The 23,386-nt window shown below is 49.0% G+C and overlaps 1 protein-coding gene across 4 annotated transcripts in view; it reads left to right on the top strand.

Moving 5' to 3' along the window:
- Positions 1 to 23,386, top strand: part of TNRC18 (trinucleotide repeat containing 18) — a 54,674-nt gene that overhangs the window by 28,342 nt on the left and 2,946 nt on the right. For 3 of the 4 annotated variants that reach the window (XM_063414440.1, XM_063414442.1, XM_063414439.1), the window contains exons 12-26: positions 257 to 385; positions 2,189 to 2,363; positions 3,396 to 3,756; positions 6,126 to 6,416; positions 13,396 to 13,632; positions 15,555 to 15,997; positions 16,811 to 16,975; positions 17,761 to 17,902; positions 18,248 to 18,365; positions 18,636 to 18,711; positions 19,077 to 19,185; positions 20,106 to 20,222; positions 20,491 to 20,655; positions 21,191 to 22,497; positions 22,794 to 23,030. In XM_063414440.1, the coding sequence (XP_063270510.1) occupies positions 257 to 385; positions 2,189 to 2,363; positions 3,396 to 3,756; positions 6,126 to 6,416; positions 13,396 to 13,632; positions 15,555 to 15,997; positions 16,811 to 16,975; positions 17,761 to 17,902; positions 18,248 to 18,365; positions 18,636 to 18,711; positions 19,077 to 19,185; positions 20,106 to 20,222; positions 20,491 to 20,655; positions 21,191 to 22,497; positions 22,794 to 23,030 (4,072 nt within the window). The remainder of the gene's footprint in view (positions 1 to 256; positions 386 to 2,188; positions 2,364 to 3,395; positions 3,757 to 6,125; positions 6,417 to 13,395; positions 13,633 to 15,554; positions 15,998 to 16,810; positions 16,976 to 17,760; positions 17,903 to 18,247; positions 18,366 to 18,635; positions 18,712 to 19,076; positions 19,186 to 20,105; positions 20,223 to 20,490; positions 20,656 to 21,190; positions 22,498 to 22,793; positions 23,031 to 23,386) is intronic. The other variant, XM_063414441.1, reaches the window with a different exon arrangement.

Genomic DNA, 23,386 nt, shown 5'->3' with positions numbered 1-23,386 from the left:
TGTTAGAGACAACCTTGGCTTCAGCAGCTCAGTTTAGCAGTTTGGTGGCAGGCGAAGGTTCTGGGTTGGCTCCCGTTCTTGCTTGCTTTCTTTTAATTATTTTCCCTTTTTCTTCTTTTTGGATTTATTTTCTTTATTTTTTTTCCCTGTTTGTTTTGCTTTTTGGTTGCAAAATTTGCTTTTGCCTTTTTTTGGTTTTGGTTTTGGTTTTTTTTTGTTGCCTTGGTTAACAGTGAAGCGTGTGGTTTTTTTAAAGGGAAAAGCATGACGAGAAAAGTAGAAGCTTGGCGAGAAGAGGCCCTGGAAGGCCCAGGAAGAGGAAACTTGGATCAAGCGCTCTGTCACCCATTAAGGAGAGAGGGAAGAGTGACAGCAAGAGTGGAAAGTAAGGCTGGAATTTGGGGAAGACGGGAACACGGCAGGGTTGCTGCGCCAGGGTCTGACTTTGGGGAGAGCATCTCGGATGCAGCAGGGGCTCGTTGTGTTGGCAGGCCGGCCGCTGGCTGAGCGGTGGGAGCGCCTGCTGGTAACGTGAGTGTGTCCTGAAGGTGGGGATGCAGTGCCAGTGTCCTCCCTCCCCGCAGGCAGAGCACGTGTCTGGTGTTGGGTGCAGGTAGGACAGGTGGAGTTAGCAGCTGTGAGGTGATGCGGCTGGCAGGGAGCTGTAGGTGAGGTTTTGCAGTTGGGGAGTGTGTCCTTGTGTGCTTTTAGGAGAGCGGATGGTGCAGTCAGGTGCTGCAGAGCCAGTTACAGGAATGTTGGGAAGGACAGGGCTATTCCAGATTATCTACTTTGCAGGACATTCTGTTGTGTTTCTTCTGCCTTCCTCTCTGTTCCCTGGATCAGTGGGAGTTGGTTTTGCCTGACATCTCTCTTCCAAGCATCTGGATTATTCTCTACTCTGCTTTTTGCAAGTCCAGCTGCTCTTGTTTGGATCTCACCACTGTTGCCCATCTACCCTACCATAGATGGCCTCTCCAATGGGAAGGCATTTCCAAGCTGCCTCCCTGTGTGCTCCATATTTTTGCAAATGTCCATTTCAAGACTGCAAATCACATTCAGGTGCCCAGCTCCCACTGACCAACGCTTTTGAAAATCTGTCCTCTTGGTGGCTCCGTGTTTTGCTCTTTGTGTTTGGGTGGCTGGACAGGCTGGAGGCATCCAGAGGCGGCTGCAGTTGTGCATGTGTGGGTGCGTGACGCTGTTGCGTGTGCATGTCCCTGGATCACAGGAATGCTGGAGCAGGCTGCTCTGGGAGCTGGAGGTGCACCCTCAGCCAGCGTCCAGGGCCTGAGGTGTTGGTTTAGCTGTCTGTGCAGGTCAGCAGAGAGGACAGAGGGAGGGAAGATGCCTGGAAGGTGAGGAGGCTGCCCCGTGTCAGTGTCTTTGTGGTGGTGGTCTGACCAGCAGGCTTGGTGTGAAGGAGGCAGCATATGAGAGCTTGAAATGGAGGCTTGGTAGGAATCTTGAGGTGTTGACTGATCATCCATCAGTTAGTTACTGGAGATGGCTGGGGAGCCGGGAAAGATGTGCTTATAGTCTCACCTACTTTATTTTTTATTTTATTTTCTTATTTATTTACCCTCTCCTTTCCTTCCAAATCCCAAAGCAAGTCCAATGACCTAGATCACAAATGCCTTTCACAAGGGACCTGACTTGGAGTCTGGAGTGAGCCAGTCCTTGCAGTGCCTTTGTCCCTCCCTGTCACCCCTTGTGGTGCTTCCTTGCCACCTCCTGCTCATACCAAAGCAAGTATCTGGGCAGTGAGGCACCTCCCTGGGCCTCAAGGGTCTCTCTCTGCACCTACAGAGTCCATGGAAGTAGAAGTGGTAAAAGATCTTAAGGGCCACCTCAGCTGTCAGGCCTCCTGTTGCTGCTCTGTACCAGATCAGACACTTTTAGGTGGCTGTTATCACGACACCAAGCACTTCCTTTCAGAGACCACCTTGCAGGTCTCTGATTTCAGGCACTTCCATCTGTCCTGGTGGCCAAGAGCGTGCACGAAGGGCTCCTTGGCTCTCCAGTTTGGTGGAAAACCTTGTCCAAACTGCTGTCACTTCACAATAGACTTGGCTCCTGCTGAGGATCCCCACTGTCTTAGGAGGCATTTAACCTCACTTTTGAGCTTGGTGGAGATCACAGGGAGGAAACCCCTCCCACCCTGACCCATCCTGTGCTTGGCTTGCAGACTGAGCAAGTCCTTGTTGCTCTCTGAAGACTCTGAGACTGGTGAGGGCATGAAGAAGAGGCACAAAGGGGCCCTCCCAGAGGAGGACGAGGATGTGGAGAGCAGCAGTGGCAAGATGAAAGGGAAGAACCCAAGTTGGGAAGAGCACGATGCAGCTCCCGGCTTCTCAAATGAGGTCAGTGCCCTCGTGGGGAACATGGAGCCACAGGCCAAAAGCCCATCTCTTTCCTGCTTTGCTGGTGTTGGCTTGACTCCTGATCTTTCAGTGTCTGCTTTCAGTTCACATGGGTTTAGATACTCCTCAGGAGAGGATTGTGTGCAGTGGAGGGGCTAATGTTGGCTTACAGAGGTTGTACCTCTTTGGAAGGCAGCAGAGTCGAGTGCCTTGGAGCCAGCCAGAGCATTCAGTGCTGCTCTGTCTCTGAATCCAGAGCAGGGCTTGTCTTACCCCTTTGCCTATTGAGAGAGCACAATGGACCTCCCGAAGCAAGGGAGGAATGGGAGCACAACTTTGCTATTTCAAATGCAGGGTTTTCTTCTGCTCCTGTTGAGGCAATGAGATATTTACTGGAGCTTTAAGCTGCTGATGAAATCCAAAATGCATGCAGGCAAAGTACTGAGTTGGAGCTGCTGTTATCTAGCTGTAGCACATGTAAAATATATTTGCCTTTTTTCAAGAAGCAAGAAAATACTGAAAAGGATATAACAGCTCTGGCTTTAGTGCAGTGGTGCTGAGGCTCCTGCTGAGAGATACTTGGGTTTTTTGGCATCCCAGCCTCTGGAGCTGGTTGATTATGTGGAAATCCGCATTTATTTTGCTGCGTCTTGGGTAAAGTAGATTTTTAATCCTTGTGAGTTAGAGAAAAGCTTGTAAAACCAACCCAAACATACCCTAAAAACCAGGTGGTGTAGAGAAAAAAAGAACTCCAAAGTATGTTGTCCTGTGAACATATTTCTTTTGGAAGAACTTCCAGGTTTTCTAAGTTAATCTTGCAGTTTTGTAGTGCTCAGTAAAAATGTGCAGTTTGCTGACGTCTTCCTCTTCTCCTTTAGAACCATGGTGGGTTATGGCAACTGGGGCTGAGACTATCACCTTGAGGCTTTAGTAACTACATACATGAGACAATTTGGAGGGCTAATAAAATCCCTCAGGTCAACCATGACATCTGCTCTGTGTTCACCTTGTCTCTTCCTCTCACCTCGGCAGTTAAAGCTCAAAAAGAAGAAAGTGCCATCGGATCAGGAGCAGCTGGCCAGCAAGCTTGACAAGGCCCTGTCTCTCACCAAACAAGACAAGCTCAAATCCCCCTTCAAGTTTGCTGACAGCTCTGGGGGAAAGCTCAAAACCAGTGGAGGTGGCAGCAGGTACCTCCCAGCCCATGAGGTTCTGCCAAGCAAGGAGGAGAAGAGCCTGGCAAAGAACCTGGGCCTGTCACTGAAATCCGCCAAGGAAGGTAAAAACAAAGTGACTGCCAAAATGAAGAAGATGGAGGTGGGGTTAAAAGTCAAAAATCAGCTCAAGGTTTCCCATTCACCAGCAATATCTGAAGTTAGCAGCTACTCCTATAGTAAGTAACCTCTTTTTTATCTCTTCTGTCTATAGGGGGGGTTGTGGTGGGAGTTTCTGGCCTGTTGAAAGGGGTCTTGCAGATGGGTCTGGTTTTGCTCATGAATGAGAAGTGACCTTCTCCTCCCAGTGACTGCTGCTGCATCTTTGGGGTCAGCATGGGCTGTCTGCCCATCTTGCTGTCCAAGGGGAAGCCACGAGCAGTGTGTCTCTTCCTGTCCTGTGTAGTATTAAAAGAAGTTGACCCATGTTCTTGCTTTTGGTGAGAGTAGACACTCTCCTTCTACCTGTCAGATGAGCAGGTGGAGCCTCTTCTCTAGGAGGTAGTTGACTTTTGAAGTCCTTGTTGAGTTCATTGGGCTTGGTTTTAGGATTATGCCATGGAATCTGTTGGAAAGGAAAAGCCTGCCAGTGACACTGATGTTCCTTCAGTGTCATGGCTTGCTTCCTGGCTGGCTGTGCTGAGCCTTCCCATCTGTCCCATCAGTGTTTGTCCCCACATCAGTGAGGTGATTGTTACTTCTGAGCCCAGAGTGTGCCCCAGGTGAAGGTTCCAGCAACTGACCCCTGTTACAGAAGGAAAAATCTGAATTGTTGACAGTGTTGGGAAAACAGTAGAACCAAACACAGGAGAGTATTTAACAGTTCAGGCAGACATTGGGGCAGAGTTTATGGTCTGAGACTGTTGTGTTATGGTCTCAGCTCACTTGCACTCGCATCTTTGCCTTTGCTTGCAGCTATTTAAAGCCATGTTAAAACCTTTATGGGGTGTTTGTGTGCATAACAAATATATCTCTTGGTGCAACACTAGTTTAGAAATTTCACTAATGGGGAAGATGAGCTAGCAACTCTCCAATGGAACAAATGTTAGGCATGAAATTAGCCATTTATATGGCAAAATAGGAGTCATTGTGTCCACTGGACTTGAACATAGCCTTTGGCTTATTGTGCTGTACACACTACCCAGCAGTTCTGTTCTTGAGTGTGCTTTACTCCCAAGGACAGACACATGTCTCCTAAACTGTGGACTCTGGAGCTAATGGGAACAGCAAGGATGGGCTGCTGCTGGAGCTGAAGCCTTGGCTCATTGGCAGAGGGAGCTTTTACAGTGCCTTCACACTTGGCACTGTGGTTTCATGAACTAAAACTCCCTCCCAGACCTAAGAGAGCTTCTAGCTGACCACTGTCCAGTGAGTCTCCTGATGTAGGAATGTTCCCCTTTGTCACTCAGGTCTCGGCTCAGGATTGTTGAGACTGAGGAAAGAGCTTAGCTTTGGTTTTTCAGATGTGTGCAGGTTCAAGGGAAAGGCTTCAGCCTGTCATTTGGTCACTCAGGCATAGTGAATGTGAGGAGGCAGGTCGAGCATATGGCAGCACCTCCCAAGATTGGTGGGCTGCTCGTGTGGAGAAGAAGAAGTGGGACTGACGCCAAGTCCTTCTGCCTCCTGACCTCAGGGTTTTCTACCTGGAGTCCTGAAAACTTTGGGCATAGATCCAAAGGACAAACTGAGCATCTTACTACCACAAATTTTAAGAAAATTTAGGTGTCCAAAATAATTTGTGTATTTAGGCTTTGAGCCTTCTAAACTTGCCATTCTTTGTGTCTTCCTCACCACAACCCAGTGCAGTGGAGTTGGGGAATGATGCCAATGGAAAAGTTGGAAAATGTCTGTAATGTTGTAGAGCTGAGGGCATGTCCACAAACAGGGAGGTGACAATTTACACCCACTTCTATTGCATCCAGGGGTACCATATGCTTTTTGTCCCTCTCATCAGATGCCAGAGGGGATGGCTGGATAACTTTTCACTGCCCACAAGGCTTAGCAGCTTTGTAAAGCCATGGTTCACAGACCAAGGAGCGGCTTGGTCCCTGCTCCTTTGTGGCGTACGCTGTGGAGCATCTGGGGCAGCGTGTTTGGAGTCAGACATTTGAAGTTAGACATCCTGCCTTCTTGGCAGCTGGGCTTGCTCCATCCACATGTGTTGAAAACTCTCTGGTTGATGTAGAAAAGGAGTTTCAGGTCAAGAGTGTTGAACATCACCATAGCCAAGACAAATTCAGGTTGATGGTCCAGTTGTTGACAGTTCCACGCCTTCAGTGGACATTTTCATAGTGGAAATGTTGGCTTCATTTTTCTGCTGCCGAGCTAAAAACACTCTTTGGATCTTAAGGGAGGACGAGGAGGTGGAGAACGTCCATTTGTGACGGAAAGAAGGAAACATGAATTTCTGTGTTGATTGAGCGCAAGGCTTGTGACGGAACACCTGGGCAGGGGTGGACAGTGGGGGCCCCAAAACCCCCAATCCCCCCCCAAACCCCCAATCCCCCATTCAGTGATGTAACGCTCTTCCCACCCGCTTTGACCACAGATACGGACTCGGAGGAGGAGGATGAGGAGGAGGGATCCCTGAGGGACGAGTGGCCGGCGCAGCCCCCGTCCGCTGCCAAGCCGCGGCCGCCTGGCCTGTACAGCTCTGCGGGCAGGAAGGGCGGCCGGGCGGCCGGCGGCCCCAGGGCGGCCCCGCGCAGCGCCGCCGTGGCCGGGCGGCCGCTGAGACCCAAGGCGGCGGCGGGGCGGAAGCAGCCCTTCTGCCTGCTGCTGAGGGAGGCCGAGGCGGGATCTTCCTTCAGCGACTCCTCGGAGGACTCGTTCGATCAAGGTTATTAATCTATAGCAAACGCACCCCCAGACGCGGCCCGTGCCGCGGCTGTGTGGGAGCGGGGCGGGGGCGAGGGGCCTGGCGGGCCGGGGTCAGCCATTTTGATGGTCGGAGCCAGGGCGGCCATCTTTGTCCTTGGCAGCGTAGCCTGCTTTATCACCCCAACGGTTATTTTTTTATCCTTTTTGTACCTGTATCGTTGTGATATTTTTACTGGCTGGCTCTTTTAGAGCTTTTATATCGACTGGGTTTTAGTGTCCACCTCTCCCTGCTTTCCTATTCCCTTCCTCCCTTCAGTTTTAGTCTCACTTCCTTCCTTGCTGCCACCACCACCATTATATTATGATTTTACTATTATTATTATTATTTTAATTATTATTATTTTATTTTGGCATGAGCCTTGTCGAAGTTTGAAAGGAGCTTTTTAATTACTTTCTGTTTTTTCCTCCTTTCCCCCCTTGTTCCTCTCTTTTATTATTTTCCCCTCCTTTTTTCTTTTTCCCCTCTTGTTTCTTACCCTCCCCTTTTCTTTTTCTTCCTTTTTTCCTTTTATTCCCCCCACGTTTTTTTATTTCTTTTTTTTTTATTACCGGGGTACTGTTGTGTGGCCGTGTGACTTGATGTTTGTACTGCGATTTGGTTTACCAAGCTTTATTAAACATACCGAGTTCATTTTTAACTAAACCTGTGTACCTTGTCTCTCTTGCTGTGTCTCTTATCAGGCGATTAGGTTGCCGCTTCACTCCATCCTGCTCTGCATCCCCCTCCTGCTCCCACTCCCCATCAGTAGAACTGGAATTAACCTAGTCTGGGGTACTCTCTATTATTCAAATATCCCTGCTGCATTTGTCCAGATAAAGCCTAGGTTTCCCCCTTTTCCCCTCAACCCCTTTAAGTTTTTTTTTTTTTGTTGTTTGGTTTTTGTGTTCATCCATTTTTGGTTTTATCTTGCTCTGTTTGTTTCCTGATAGACTCTCTGCAGGCAGGCACATAAAACATGGAGGCACTGACTCCTTGTTGCTGCTGCAGGAGGGTGCAGGGTACAGCCAAAAAATTTTCTTTTTATTTTTTTAAAACGTAAATGTGAAGTTTTTGTGTCTATTTTTGGGTGGTAGGTTTTTTTTCAGATGCCCAGACATAACCCACGGTGCTCAAGGATGTGGTAATTACTGCATTAAATTTGACTCTGCAGTTTCCCTCCCTCACCCCAATTTTTTTCTTGCAGCTTTTTTTTTTCTGTCAGCCTGTCATTAGTACTTCAGTGGGAAAAGAGATTACTTGAGACTTTTCCTCCAGAGACACAAGGGGTTTCTGTTTTAGAGCGCACTCATTAAATAATAATCATGGGGAAAGGTCATTTTAATGAGCCCTCAGCTCCCGAAAGAAAGTAGCTTGGCTGGGCTGAATGCAAAGCAAGAGCATCCCCAGTTGTTATCTAAGTTACATGGCAGAGCTGGATGTAGCCCAGCAAAAGCCTTTTAGTGTTTTACACTGCTCAGGGCTGTTAATTGAAAAACAGGGCTGGATAGTTTGGCTTTTGTTTTGTTGTTTTTTGTTTTTTTCTTTTGAGTTTTTTGATGTTAATTTCCTCCGTGCACCTGTTTGGTTTTTCTTCCCTCCAAACCCAACCTCCAAAGAAAGATAATTAAAGCTAAAAACGAAAAAAAAAAAGAAAAAAAAAGAAAATTATCAAACATGGAAGAAGGATACAGAATGTTGATTTGGTTTGATGTGGCTCTGGGCTTGACCCACCAGTTCATTTCAAAGAAAACCCAAAAGAGAAATATGTATAAAAAAAAAAAAAAGAATTGTTCTTTAGAGAACCCAAAAAGTTGTGGGGATAGTGGATTTTATGTAAGGCTGAGATTGCCACATTTCCATGAAGAGTCTGCGTTAACTTCCATTCTTCCCTTCCTTGTTCCTTCCTGCATCTTTTCTTTGTTTGTTTTGCTGCTGTTGGAAATTTTGAGGATATCAATCCCTTTTAGGTGCCAAGTTCTTGAGGGGGGTTTTGGGTTTGTTTTTTGGTTTTGCTCCAGGTAAGCAGAGAGGTAACTTGTCCCTTTGTCTATTTTTCAAGTAACCTGTCTGCTTTATTAGAAAAAAAATAAACTAAAAATCCCAGTTTTATGGGATAAAATCTGGGGAGGGGAAGGGGGTATGGGAGGAGGTTGGGGAATCTGGAACAAATGGGGAAATGCATTGTTAATCCCACTGGGGTGTCATTTAATGGTGGGGAAACCAAAGATGCAAATCCCCCTGGGGTGGGAGGTGGGTATACGGAGAGGGAGGTGGGAAGGGATTATTTATTACAATTCGGGGTTTTTTTTCCTGCAAATGATTTTTTTGGGGGTTGTTTTTTTTTGTCAGAAGCATTTCTTGAAGGGATATTTGGGTAATAGGGTTTCTAATGGCTTTCCCTGAATACTAAACCGATTAATAACCTCAGCTTTTCTAGAAGTGCTCGCTTTCTCCTTGCAGCTGCTTGACCAACCCTTTCACCCCTGCCCCTATCCATGATGCTTTGAATGTCTGTGTCGGTCTCTTGCATTTGCTCTCACGCTGCACTAAAGAAGCAAAGTGGTTGTAGGGCAGACACTTCTCAGCGAGGGTCACTAGCCATGAACCTGAACCTTGACCATTGTTATGTAGGTAGGCAAAATAACTTTTCTTTATGTCATCTGTCAGCCTCAGACGTTTCGATGTTGCCTCCATGAATAATGACACGTAGCTCTTTGCATTCTCGTGGTTATTTTAATTTTGAAAATGATTGCTGTCCGCTTTCAACTTTCCTCTGTCCGTGAAGAGTCTCACGTGGAAGGTTTGCACTCATGTGTGTGTTTGTGTTTGAGGACTCCAGAAATGCTTTGCTGTTTGTAGAACTACTATTGGAGAACCTGTTAGCCCAGGCAGGGCAAGGGTTTGCAGATGAGTCCAAGATGCAAACCTTAAAGATTTCTGGGCCACAATGCAGAAATGTCCCCGTGTCAGGGATCTTGCCTGGCCCTGGCCCTGCAGTATCTGTGTCAAAGGTGGGATTAGCTGCAGGAAGACCTTTTTTTCTGTCATCTGGTTTGATTTAGATGATTGGAGGACACACTGCTTTCTTACAGACCAAACATCATGTTGCCATTCTGATAAGAGGCAAATGTTGGGATTTTTAATCCAGTGACCTTGGAGGGGAAACTGCTAATGTGGGTTAAAACCCACCCGGATAGGTATTGCCTTGACCTTTCTGAAACCAAAGACCCATAAGTCCTCCTCCTCCACACTCTGTTTTCCTTAAGAATTTAGTACCTTCTTCTCTATTCTTTTTTTTTTCCTGACTTAGAGGATGATTTTGCCCCAGTTTAAAAAAAAGCAGTGAGGGATAACCAGTTCCCTACACATTCCCATGTGATAGTTGTAATATTTTTTAGTTTTTTGCAAGCACTTCTGGAGTCAACAGCACAGCACATGGAGGGGAAAAATCTTCCAATGATGAGAATGGCTTATATGGAAAAAAAAATTAAAAAAAGAGGTACAGTCTTAAATTGGACACTCAAAAATAAGTAACCTCCAGAATTTGGACAGATCGCAGAAATCAGATGTTAATGACCCAGTAGCTGTCTGAAGTCTGCCTGTACTTAGCCTGCTTTGTATGCTGTAGACCTGCTTGGTGTTACGAGAAAATCATGCTATTTATTTTTACAATGTGAAATGACTGTTTTAAGTGTGTGTTTTTACTCCCTCCCTTCCCCAGCCTTTCCTCTTCACATCCCCCTCAACCCGTCTTGTTACATACATCAGTCTCTAAAAACCAAATTGCTCAACCAATTTCTGTTCATCATTAACAAATCTTCATTTACTGCTCTCCTACAGTAAAATACCATGGCAGCTTAGCTGTTAAAAGCAATGAGAAAACTTAGCGTTCTTAACTGGGTTTGGGTTTTAATTCAGTGCAGGTAAAAATTAAAATAATCTTTGACTCCAGTTTATCTGGCATCAGAAGCATTTAAATATGAATGTATTGTTTGTTTTGGCTGTGGAGTTGTATGTACACGTGTGGTTGCGTGTGTGGGTATGTACACACATATACATGCTCTTAAAAATGTCAATTAGAAAAGATATTTTTAACTTTGAGCATTTTTTTTTCTCTTACCCTCTCTCAGCGTTAACAGAATTACCATTGAAGGAAAAAAAAAGATTTTTTTAAAAATATCTTTTCTCCCGTTGCTAGCTAAAAGTCACCTTTTCAGGACAAAAAAAAAATACTGAGGCTGCAGTTGGTAAAGGCATCTGTGCCTAGTTAATTTTAAACCCACACACAGTTTGGGTACAGTAGGAGTAAAACTCCTGCTTCCCATTAAATACAGGCTCCAGTCTCTCCAAGGAGCCGTACAGATGGACAGAGAGCACCAGCAGCTTACTTGCCACCATGGCCAGAAGTTTAGGGACTTACTTTAGAAGCATGTGGGCTTGGAGCAGAGCCCCAAATATCCTCTTTTTGCTTCATTTGTTACTTTTTGTCCCTTGGAAAATCAGAAAGAGGAGCAGGGATTGTGTTGTGCATGTGGAGTGGGGTTAGCGAGATCTGTCCTTGCCATGAGAGGTGGAGGAAGATAGATCTGTGCTGTGAATGTGTTAAAATGGGGTTATTTTCAGGCTGGAAATTGTATCTCCTGCAGATAAAAATATAAGTGTTGTGGTAAAAATGCTGACAAGGGACTGTCCTCAGTTGTGTTTCCGTAGTGTGACGCCGTGTACGGAGCAGGAGGTTGGAATAAGCACCAGGCACCTCATTGTGTTGTGTATTTTCTGTAGCCTGAGGAACAGCCACTGCCATCCTGGCTTTTAAATCTGTTTTAAATGAGTGCCTCTGAAATACTGGAGCTGCCGGGCACCCTTTTGCCCTTGCACATGCAGGGTGTGAGTGCTGAAGGAATGGTGCTGCTGGGCTGATGGGGCTGGACTCCTCATGGAGGGATTTTCCTGCAAACTTTCCCCTTTTTTCCCCCCACCATTTTCCTCCCTAGCTGCTCACTGAGCCACTCTGCTCAGCCACCTCTCAGGTCTGGCATGAGGGGCTGTACAGGTTGATTTTTTCATTTTTTTCCCCCGTTTTTGCTGAAAATTGCTGAATTTCAGAGCTAGATGGGATGGATGGAGAAGGTCATGCTACCCCACAGGATGTCACTGAACTCGCATGGTTTCGCTGCTTTTCAAGCAGGTGGTTTTCACATCTCAGAATAAAGTTCATCTGGATTTGTTTTCTTTTTGGCAAAATGTGATGTAAAAACAGCAGTTGTGTCCCGTTTTCTGGTAGGGGAAGGAATATGATCCCAATTTGCTGGGGATATGTGTTTTTTCTGCATGTGGTTTTTATGCAAGGAGTGAACAGGGCTGTGGATTTCTTGGTATTGACTGCAGGACTGCAGGTTTAATAGCATTTTTATATCACAAGGAACCAGTCTGAGCAACTGAAATGGGGAAGAAATTTTTATGCATTTAAAAATTAGTATTCTGTGACTATCAGATGTATGCTACAGAGATAAACCATCCATGTTAAAAAAAAAAAAAGCTGACAGTTACCTCAGTTGATAAAATACAAGGATGAGAACATTGTTTTCTGATATTCCTGTTCTTTCTAATATCATGGAAAAATAACACTTTTGTTACTGTATTTTTTTTTCTGAGCAACCAAGTGTTGAGGATGTTTTTATCTATCCCAGAGGGCATATGTGAAAAGAAAAGGATTTTCATGTTCATTCCAGCTCATTTTGAAGGGATCTGGTTTCTCATTTGGCTGGATTTCAGATCCACAAGGATAGTGGCTGGTAGGAGCTGGGGAGTGGACTCAGAACAGGGCTCCTGCTAGTGGTGGAAATTTTCCAGCAGCCTCAGTGATCCTACTTAAGCCCTCAATTTCAAGAGAAATGAAATATCTTTTCCAGACCCACTTTTCGCAGTCAAATATATATATTTTTATAGATCTGTGTGCTCATATATGTGTGTGTATAAGTGCGTGTGTGTGGTATATGTGCATTTGTCAAGTGGCTCTCTCACCAGCACTCACTGGATGAGATGCTGTTAAAATTAATTGTCTCTGAGCTGCTGACAGACCCTTGGAAAGCACTGTAGGGAGGGAGAGGTGCCACTCTCAGAGCATCTACCCCCAAAATACCTGATGTGTACACACCCTAGAGGAAACCCTCAGCCCACTGCTCTGCAGGTGTCAGCTGAGGCAGGCAGTGAGGCTCATTTCTTTGCCAGAATTAGATTTTGGCTGTGGGCAGCTCTTCCTGCTTGTGCTGAGCCGGCCTTCCCTATGCTGAGCTGTAGAGAGGGAGATGAAAGGCATGGAGAGAGTTCTGAGGCAGAGGGTTCAAACACTGCTCCTTGTTTCCAACACTACCTACACTTTCCTCCCTTATGCATTCCAAATCCATTGCTTTCGAATTATTATTTCTCCCCCACTCTTTGCATTTTTGCTTCCTGCCCCTTCTCCCCCCTGTGTCCCCCTTGCCTCCCGCCATGGCACAGGCTGCTCCCTGGTATTCCCCTTCCATGCTGATCTCTGGTTCTGATTACACTAATGGATTTTGTTATGGAGGAAGTGTTGGTGGGCGGGAGGGGAATCCCACAGCTCCCAGGTTGGGATTTTCAAAGGAATTAATCTTTTAATTCCTCCTGAAAGCTGTAGGGAAGGGGTGCCTGGCATCCTTTTCAAATCTGCCAACACCCTGCTTTTCTCTCCCTTGCCCTGAGTGGGTCGTACCCTGTATTGCTGTGTCCTTCCAGGGTGGTGGCAGGCAGGGTGGCTCTATGGCTGCAAGGACACGTGTGTGCCTGTGGCCAGCATCTTGTGGCTCAACCCTGGGTGGCTCAGTGCCCCTCAGGTGGGCACAGAGCAGCAGGAGAGTTGCGGTTCGGGTTGGAAATGTGGCCGCTGCACGACTCCATGAGATTTGTAACAGGCTCTCTGTTCTCTGCGTGCCAGATTCCAGCTCGGAGGAGGAGGACGACGATGAGGAGGAAGAGGAGGAAGCAGAGGACTATGGCACGGATGGCACGGACAGGCTGTCGTCACCTGCCCTGGATGAGAGTGGCCTGGGCCTTCTGGCCAGGTTTGCTGCCAGCGCAATGCCCAGCCCCATCGTTCCCCCTCCGCTTTCCATCATCCAGCTGGAGGCCAAGCAGAAGGCGAAGAAGAAGGAGGAGCGGCAGAGCCTGATGGGTGAGTTCCGAGGTGGGGGGCAAGGTGGAAGGTTTGGGAGGTCCCAGCTGTGCTGCAAGAGAGCAGGTTGTGTACCCAGAAACTGAGCTGCCCTTTCTTTGCTTTGGCTGCTTGGTCCTGATGCTGAAGGTAGAGAAAGAGGCCTGAGAGGGAAACAAAAACCAGTCACGGACATGGCAGGTTAGCAGCTGCAGCCATGGCTCCCTTAGGGACAGCTGTGGCTTTGTCACAGTTTCCTCTTTTCCTTCTTGGCAAATTCTCAACAAGACATGCTGCAAAGGCAAGCAGTGGGATGCTGCATCCCCTTGGACAGAGTGCAGAAGGCAGTGAAGTGCTGATAAATCTTAGGGAAGGAAGCATGTGCTAAATGCAGCTGATCTTGGATACTCAAGGGAAGCACAGACACCCAAGCAGAAGAAAAGCTCTTTCCATCAGCCCATCCCTTCAGCTTCCTTATAGAAACCAGCCAGCGAGACGTGAAACAAGCATTCCTTCCTCTGCTCATGTGTTTGCAGTGCCAGAATCTGGGTTTCTGCCCTGCCTCTGTCTCAATTTCAATGTGCTGGGAGTTTCATTTCCTCCCCTCCCCATGCCCTGCTGCACCAGTGCCCATTGGTGACATTGTCCCTGGTTAGACAGATCTATATGGATTCCATTTATAAATTCTCTATTAATATTTATTAAGTGATAATGGAATTTATAGCATGCTTCAGAATAGAAAATGATGTCCTCCTCAGGAGCCTGGCTTGTTTTAGCACTGTTTCCATGCTATATTAGGCTTTTGCCAACTTGTTCCAACAGCCTCTGCTAAGAATTTATTGTCTTGTAACCTGCCCTCCTTGAAACTGGAAGCATCTAGAAATTACCTCATGCAGTACTGAGGGAGGAGAAGGAGTGTTTTAATTCCCAATGGGTTTTCATTTTGAGCCTTGCCAGCTTTGTTTTTGACATGCTGGCTCTTTTTCTCTTCATGCTGGGGCTGTCTCAGGGGAAGAGGGTTGGGTAGATGAGAGCAGTTTCCTGCAGACTGAATTTACCCAGGACTGTGAGTGTATTTGAGAGAAGGACCAAGAGAAGATGCTCTCCTTGCTTGTGCCGTGTACATTTCCATTTTTCCACGTTAATATTGTTTGCCTACGTCCTGCCCGTGTTGCTGGGTGTGTAGGTGCTGCCTCAGTTTCTCTTCTGCCCCTGGAAACATGATCTTGCTTTTCTTTGTCAGGTTCAGGGGAACACAGTGAAGGTGGGGAACATCTTGGCATTACTACAGTATTTCAGGCCTCTGGGTACTGCTGTGCCTGTACAAAGCAGAGGCCAATGTGAGGGGAATTCCATTTGCCACAGACAAAAGATCATTTACCTCTCTTGACTTTAAGGCGACTACTTGAGCCAATAAAAAGATCTGTGGTGTCTGTTGGCCAATGGGAAAAAATAAGCTTGAAATATGGGTTTATTCCATTTGTTAAAAGACATTGTTCTCCTGGAACAAAGGTGAAACTGGAGAGGGCTCCTACCAGGAGAGAAGGAGGGATCAGCTTATGGGGTTTATGCTTGGTTTCAGCTGAGCAGCTCCTTTTTGAGGAGGGGCACATTAAAGTATCTTTTCTCTTCAAAGCTTCTCTGCAGGGTTTTGCTTGTGGGAGAAAGGAGAAAATGGAGGCAGGGAGCACACTGAACCACACTGCCTGAATGATTGGGCTCTGGTTTGCAGCAGGGCAGGCTTACTTCCAGGGAATTTCCACAGTGTTTTATGGCTCAGAGATGGAGATCTGAGGGATGTGGGGATTGGAAAGGGGAACAAGGAAGAGCTGTATTGAACAGGCACAGCATCTCCCATGGAGCCCAGAAGTTTCCAGCAGGATGTGTCCCCTCTTTCACTCAAAGCCAGGGCTTTGAGTGATGGTTAAATCCTTTGCACCTAGGGACGGAGTTCGAGTACACTGACTCGGAGAGTGAGATCAAGATCAGGAAGAAATCTCCTTCAGGGCTGCTGCGCGGGAAGAAGGGGCCGCTGGAGTCCAGCAGCATCCCGCCAAGCCAGGCCCCCAGCAGCCTTGACTCCGCATCTGGGAGCGCTGACAAGACCAAGCTGGGGTCTGAGAAAGGCCGCAAGCTGAAGAAATTTAAATCCCCTAAGGACTTGAGCTTTGAGTTCGGGCTGGAGGCCAGCGATGATGACCTGTGGAACCGGCGCCGCAGCGAGCGCATCTTCCTCCATGACGCCACCACGTCCTCGGCCGTGCTGACATCCACGGCACCCACCAGCTCCACCCCTGTCTCCAAACCTGGGCGCTGTGGCAAGGGGGCCCCCATGAGCCCCAAAAAGGAGGGCAGCAAGGGGAAGGAGAGGAAGGAGCTAGGCAAGGTGAGGAACGTGCTGCTCAGGTTGGTGTTGGGATGCTTGGGAGCTGAGGGTGAGGGGAGGGCAATTAACTCCACTAAGGCAGAGGAGAGTTGATTCCTGTCTCAGCAGTTGTTTGGCTGCCCCTTGTCACCCCTGTCCAGCCCCAGGTACACCTGGAGGCTCTGTCAGGTTTAGATCTGACTTGCAGGGAATAAAAGCCTGTTGTGTTTAAATTGTTACTTCTGTCACCCTCCATGTCCCAAATCCATTCTGTTTGGGTGGCCAGAGTCAACAGTCCTGCATTAAAACAGATGCTGGGAAATCTCTCTCCCACTCTGCATGAGCTTGTCATCTTGCTGACCAGTGTCCCCCAGACTGGCCTCTAAGGCTGCACCTTTTATATGGTGACTTCTGAGGTGTGTCCCTGGCTGGGGGTGACAGTGGTCTCTGGGTTGCTGCCTTTTCATCTAAGCTGAATACTTGGCTCACTGGCTCCAGTTCAGTTCATGGCAGTGTTATGGAAGAACACTGATGGGGAGAGTTAGACAAGTTAGTTGAGACATGAGGCCAGCTGGGATCTTCTTGGAGCTCTTTGGAGGAAGGTTTGATGGGCAGGAGTTGCTCTCAAGGGTAATGAAAAGCTCTTCCCAAAATGCATGAAGCCAGGAAGCGGAGCTGGGAGATGCAGGATGTGATGTGGGCAGTGAACTAACTGCTGGCTGAACATAATCCTACCATGCATAGCCTGCCTTGCTCCACCTTTTCCCTTTCCTTGGACCCAGATCTTCACCAGTCTTCTCTTTATTGATGGAAGTGTTTTGTTTTTATTTTTAGCAGCGGAAGAAGGGTAAAGAAACACCCTGCTGCTCCTCTTCCTCATCCATGTCTCCTCCTGGCATCCCCAGCTCCCCCTCTGATGTTCGGGTCAGCCTGGCAAGTGCCCTGGGCTCCAGCAAGAAGAGTAAAGCTAAGGTGAAAGCCAAGGAGGTGAAAAAAGAGGTGAGGGGATGGTTCTGGTGTGGCTGGACTGGAGGGTGGCTGGCAGAGCCCTCCTGTATCCTGGGCTGCTGCAGTGTGAGGGAGGGAAAACAGGTGCAGCTTTGCTGGGTGTGTTACAGGCAAAGGGCTGGTTTGAGAAGCCTAAAATCCAAGGAAGACTCTCAGGTAGTACCTGCAGCTACTGTCTGGTGTTCATTTGTCTTCATCCCCCAAATTAGTGAGCAGGCAGGATTTTGTCTAAGGCTGCCACAGGGTGGAAGGAGAGCTTGCAAGGACCAAGGAGATGGTGATGGAGTAGTCTTGCTCAGCACTGGGTCACAGCTGGTTCCTGCTCCACTGCTGTAGCCTGTCATCATCTCTCATAACACACATTGCTGTCTTCTCACATGATTCCTGTGTGGTGCTTATGGTCTGCATGTAACAGCAAGGAACAGATCATGGAGATTGGAGAAGAAATAGGAACAGTGCCTGGTGCCTGGTGCAGTGAAGGCAGAGGCTCAGGACCACTGTGGTGTATGCAGAGTGAAACTACAGCTCCAGAGCTTCTCTCCCAACCTCCAAGAGTGAGGATGTGGGGAATAGCTTTTGGTCAACTGCTGGTGATGCCTGGGGATAAAGGCAGCAAAAAGTTTGGGTACACCCATTTAACTGCGAGATGAACATTCCTGAGGATGGAGACAGGTTTATCCCAGTATCCTCAGGTTATGTTTTGTTGGAGGAAGGTGAGATGGGATCAGACTGTTATCTCTGGTGATCCAGCTGATGTGCTGCTTGCTCTCCTGCAGAATCGAGGGAAGGGAGGAGCTGTCAGCAAGCTCATGGAGAGCATGGCAGCAGAGGAGGATTTTGAACCCAACCAAGACAGCAGCTTCTCAGAGGATGAGAACATCCCATTGAGCATGCTGGTTGAGAGGCCACCCACACCAGGTAAGGGCAGGATTTTACAGAGAGAGGAGCTGGGCAGGCTTTCCAGGGCTGCTCAGAGAACAACTGTGCTGCTTTCACACATTCCTCATCCAAGGCCATGAGTCCTTGGGGTGGAGATACCACTTTTTCAGTCAATTCAATAAAAACTAAGCCTGATCAGCATGGCTCACCGTGACATCTAGTTGAAGCCCTATCTCTGAGTTGCCCTATTTTAATTTACTGGTATATTATTATTACCAAGAGAGGGGACAGTGATGCTGGGAATATGAAGATTCCTTCTCACCTCACTGTCCCTTTCCCATATGTGGTGCTCTCTAATCCCCATGTTGCTCCAACACCTCACAGCTCCCCGCTCCTGCATCATTGACAAGGATGAGCTGAAGGATGGCCTGCGTGTCCTCATCCCCATGGATGACAAGCTGCTCTATGCTGGGCATGTCAAGACAGTGCATTCACCAGACATGTGAGTTGAGGGGCTGCTGTATCCACCTGGGATCTGCCAGAAAATGGGGACAGAGCTGCTGCATGGATCAGTTTGGGGGTTGGATAGAGCTGGCTGCCCAGAGACTGACAGTGTCTGGCAGGGAGGGAAGGAGAGTTCACTCTGATTTATCAGCACTGAGGGAAATCCAATTATCTCTCATTAAGTGCTCTCACATCCTCAGAGGGAGGCGTTACCTGGTCGGGGTGGTGTCTCCCATGTGCTGGGTCTGACTGAGCCTTTGTGTTTCAGATACCGGGTGGTGGTGGAGGGCGAGAGGGGAAACCGTCCCCACATTTACTGCCTGGAGCAGCTCCTGCAGGAAGCGGTATGTGCGGTCTGTCCTCGGTGCCCATGGCCTGCTCTGGGGTGGGGAAGGCTGGCTGGAAGCTCTCTCCTCCAGCTGCAGGGATGCCCTGGTCCTGCCCCCATGGTCAGTGTGGGCAGAACTCCCCTTGGTGCACTCCTGCCCCATGGCCAAGCTCCCCCATGGGCAGCAGGCACTAGTCCTGTATTCCAGCAGGGGTGATCCTTCACATGGCCCTGTGAGCACACAGGAGGCCATTCCCCAGCAGGGAAGCTGTCCCTTGCCTTCTCCAGAGCTGCTTTGCCCCATGCTCCATGCCAGGTGGGGTGGGTTGGTCTGTGCTGTGCCAGGGTGGTCAGTAATTGCCTTCCTCTTGCCCTGAGCAGATCATCGATGTGAAACCCCCCTCAGTGCGGTTCCTGCCCGAGGGCACGAGGATTGCAGCCTACTGGAGCCAGCAGTACCGCTGCCTCTACCCGGGGACAGTTGTCCGAGGTAAGGCTGCCCTGGCTGCTCTGCCCTGTGAACCTGGGATGTCTCAGCCCTGTGTGTCCTCAGGGATGTGAGGCTTGTCTGGGGAAGCCCTGAGCTCTGCTGTGAGTGTCCTGGAGGTTAGAACCTGGCGTGTTCTCTCCTCCACGTCATGCCCCTCTCATTAATGAAGCAGATTTAGTAACATCCTGCAGGCTCAGGAAGAGGTTTGAGCAATTTAGGAGCTTAAATACATCAAGGACATTTAATAGATTTCAGAAAGTCAGGATTTATTCCAGGCATCAATTATTTCTGAGGCTGTGGAGGTTTCTAAATCACCTGGACACTCACAACTTTGCTCTGACACAAAACTCTCCAGTCTTGTCTCATTAAAAGCTGGTGAATGGCTCTGGACAATTCTGCCATGGCTGGTCTTCTTTTGGGCTCTTGGTCATACCACATGTGTAAAAGGCAATAATTACTTTTGATGTATAAATCAGTAATGCTGATGCAAGAAGAGAGGGTGATAACACAGCTTATTCCTCTCGTAGAAAGTGAAAAGCAGCAGTTTATGATGGCTGAGAGTAGTTACAAAATGCAGGTAAAGAAAAAGTTATTTCCATGAAAGGAGAGAAGTGAATTTCTGCAAGAATAGAGGGAAATGGTAGAGAGAGGTGGGAAGTCAAGCTGGAATGGCAGTTACATTCTGGAGCAGTGCAGCTGATGGGGAATTTCACACTGAGCAGGCTGGTTTAGTATTATCAGGGACTTTCCATTGCAGAGTGAGCCTTTTGTGCCCTCCCTGCACAGCCTGGGAAGGTGAGGTGGGATGATTTACCGCTGGTGCAGCACCCCTGCCTTTCCCCATGTCCCCACTTCCCTTACAAGGGGTTTGTACTCCAGTGTTTGTTCCTAATCCCTTCTTCTGCTCCCCCACCCCACAGGAACCCTGGATCTGGAGGAAGATGGTGATCTCATCACAGTAGAGTTTGATGACGGGGACACAGGACGCATCCCACTGTCTCACATTCGGCTTCTCCCACCTGACTACAAGATCCAGTGTGAGTCTTGCTGTTCAGTTTTTTTGCAAGACACTTCCCACTCTGACATATATGGAGCTTTGGGCCACTTTCCTCAAATTTTGGGACAAGTTCACAGACTTTCAGTCACAAAGATTGCACCATCAAGTATAGAGCTGGGGTGGGATATCACCCACAAGGAAAAAGGCCCAGTCCCTGTTGCAGTTTTGGTTGGGATACTTTCACTATATCACATCTCTGTTTTGTGTGTTATTTGACTGCATTTGAACATCTCTTTGACCTGTTCCAGGTGCTGAGCCTTCCCCTGCCCTTTTGGTGCCCAGCACCAAGCGCCGTAGCCGTAAATCCAGCAAAGACACCGGAGAAGGAAAAGAGGGAGCTGCACTGGGCTCAGAGGAGCCTGTGTCAAAGGGCAAAGGGCGAGGGAGAAAGCCGAGTGTCAAGGCCAAAGCTGGTGAGTTCCCACACTGCCAGGCCTGGAGCTGAGGGAATCCTTGCACAGTTCCCCACTGTTCTCCCCAGGTTAGGGCTGTTGCTTGGGGCAGGATTGTGAGGATGGATGCATTGCTGAGTGCAAAGCACCCATGCGTCTGTCTCTGCAGTTTACAGGAGTCTAGCTCAGAAGCCAGCCTGTGCTGTGACAGCCTCCTTCTGTCAGTCAGGGATGTGGAGCAGAGTCCCTGTTTCAGCTGAGCATCTCTGCAGCCGTCAATAGGGCCAGAGGTGCAGGAGATTCGTAGTTTGGTTCTCCTGAAGTTGAAGCAGCACCTCTGGGCATTGTCCATCACTTCTCACAAGTACTGGCACCAAGCCAGGCTGTTCAGTGAGCAGTGAGAACACCCCCTGTGTTCCTTTGGGGGTACCTGAGCAGGCAGGAACAAGCCATGCTTGGCCAGAGACCAGTCAGCACTGGTGTCTGGTTGTGTCTGAGCTAATAAAGCCCATCTGAAGGGATAACATCATGTCTTTGTGTTTCTTCCCCTGTGCAGAAGAGGCTGCCTTGCCTGAAGAGAAGGATCAGGTGGAGTCTTCACCTGTTACCTCCTCAGTCCCAGAGAAGCCGACGTGCTTGAGCAAGCCGAGCATGAAGGCGTCACGAAAATCGCAACCGCTGCCGACTGGAGGCTCTCCTGCTCCCACAGAGGAAAAACGGTCAAAAGCCAGCAAAATGAAGATCTCCACAAAGCTGCACAGCCCCCCACAGCCCTCTTACCAGCCCGCTGTGTTCGGCAGCATCCTTGGCACGGAGCCCTACAGCGATCTCCCGGGAACACTGGCGGCCTTTGGCTCCAGCGATGCTTCCGTGTCCAAAGCCAAGGCTAAGAAAGGGCGGCCCACAGAAGAGACACAAGAGTTTGGCACCATGGTCAAGGCTCAGAGGAAGCATGATAACGAAATCCTGATCAAGCTGGACCATGAGGGTGTCATGTCTCCAAAGACAAAGAAGATGAAGGAGGCGATGAGGATGCTGGAGGACTCAAACCTGGCCAGTCGCAGAGATGGGAAGAGTCTCTTGGGGCTGGGCTATTCTGCTGCAGTGAGTGTGGAGGGCAAGCAGAAATCTTCCCGAGCCAAGGTGGCTGAGGGAGACCCTTCCCCTGCCAGCTTTGGAGGAAAGTTTGATGCCTCAGCAGAGAGCCTTGCTGCTTCAAAGGACCAGGAAGAAAAGGCAGCAGCTCCAGCAGCTGTGGAGGAGTCTGAGAGCAACAGCAGTGACAGCAGCTCAGAGTCAGAGGGAGAAGAGGAGGCTGAGAAGAACCAAAGGGAAGCCCAGGACAGCAGCTCAGCTAGCTCAAGAGCATCTACCCCTCTCTCTTCCTCCAACTCCTCCTCTTCTTCCTCTTCCAGCAGCAGCTCCTCTTCATCTTCATCTTCCTCCTCTTCCTCCACCTCATCAACCTCTTCTTCATCAAGCTCCAGCTCTTCTTCCTCCTCCACCACGGATGAAGATTCCTCCTGTAGCTCTGACGACGAAGTAGCTGAGGCCCAGCCGAGTTCCTCGGTGCAGCAAACCCTCCCACCCAAGCAAACCAAGCAGGCAGGGAAATCCCGGGCGTCCTCCCACCCGCAGAGCCAGAAGCAGCCGGCGCAGCAGCCGGTGCAGCAGCCGGCGCAGCAGCCGGCAGCGCCGCAGAGCGGCAACAAGAGCCGGCCCAAGAAGCGCGAGGGCATCCACCTGCCCACCACCAAGGAGCTGGCCAAGCGCCAGCGCCTGCCCTCCGTGGAGAACAGGCCCAAGATTGCTGCTTTCCTCCCGGCACGGCAGCTGTGGAAGTGGTTTGGGAAACCCACACAGGTAAATAAAATGCTCCGTCGTGCTCGGCACTCGGCTGCTTTCTGGCTCCTCTTCCCTTTTCCTGGGGTGGTGGGACTGCTGGTGCTGTGTGCCAAGTGTCCAGTTTGCAGGGAGGTTGGGGTTGGCTTTCACTGCTCTGGGGAAGCCTTTCTGCATGGTGTATCCCTGTGCCCCAATTCCTGTGGGAATACTGTGGCTCTGCCAACAATATTGCATGCAGGACAGGGCAAACAGTGGTGTGTGGGGAAAATAGGGCTGATCCCTGGCTGACCACCTGCGTGATCCTCCCTTGGCAGAGGCGAGGAATGAAAGGGAAGGCCAGGAAGCTGTTCTACAAGGCCATCGTGCGGGGCAAGGAGATCATCCGCATCGGAGACTGCGCCGTTTTCCTCTCCGCTGGCCGCCCCAACCTGCCCTACATTGGCCGGATCCAGAGCATGTGGGAATCCTGGGGGAACAACATGGTGGTCCGAGTCAAATGGTTTTACCACCCAGAAGAAACCAACCCGGGGAAGAAACTCAATGAGGGCAAGGTAGGCTGGTCTCCTTTGCTGAGAGGGCTGCAGAGCTCCTTGCTCCCTTTTGTTTCCAACGATGAGGAAAATGCCCAAGGCCCAGTGTGTTACCGCTGGAGGGGGTGGCCCCATTCTTTCATCTTGTGGGGACTGCCTGTGGTGTGGGCAAGCCCAGTGTTGGCCCCTTGAAGAAGGGAGGGGTGGGTTTCTTTGTATTAGGAAATAAAGACTTTCGTGTTGGTCCAAAAAGAGTGTCAGGACCCAGATCAAGTCTTTAAAGTGTAAGTAGGATGGACCTGGTGCTCAGAAATACTGAATTTTGCACATGTGTGCAGCTGGTTTACAGCAGGATTTATTCTTAGTGGCAATGGGCA

The sequence above is a fragment of the Prinia subflava genome, chromosome 17, assembly GCF_021018805.1.
Source record: "Prinia subflava isolate CZ2003 ecotype Zambia chromosome 17, Cam_Psub_1.2, whole genome shotgun sequence".
Classification (NCBI taxonomy): Eukaryota; Metazoa; Chordata; class Aves; order Passeriformes; family Cisticolidae; genus Prinia; species Prinia subflava.
The sequence above is the reverse complement of the archived record's forward strand: the minus strand, read 5'-3'. Positions and strand labels throughout refer to the sequence as shown.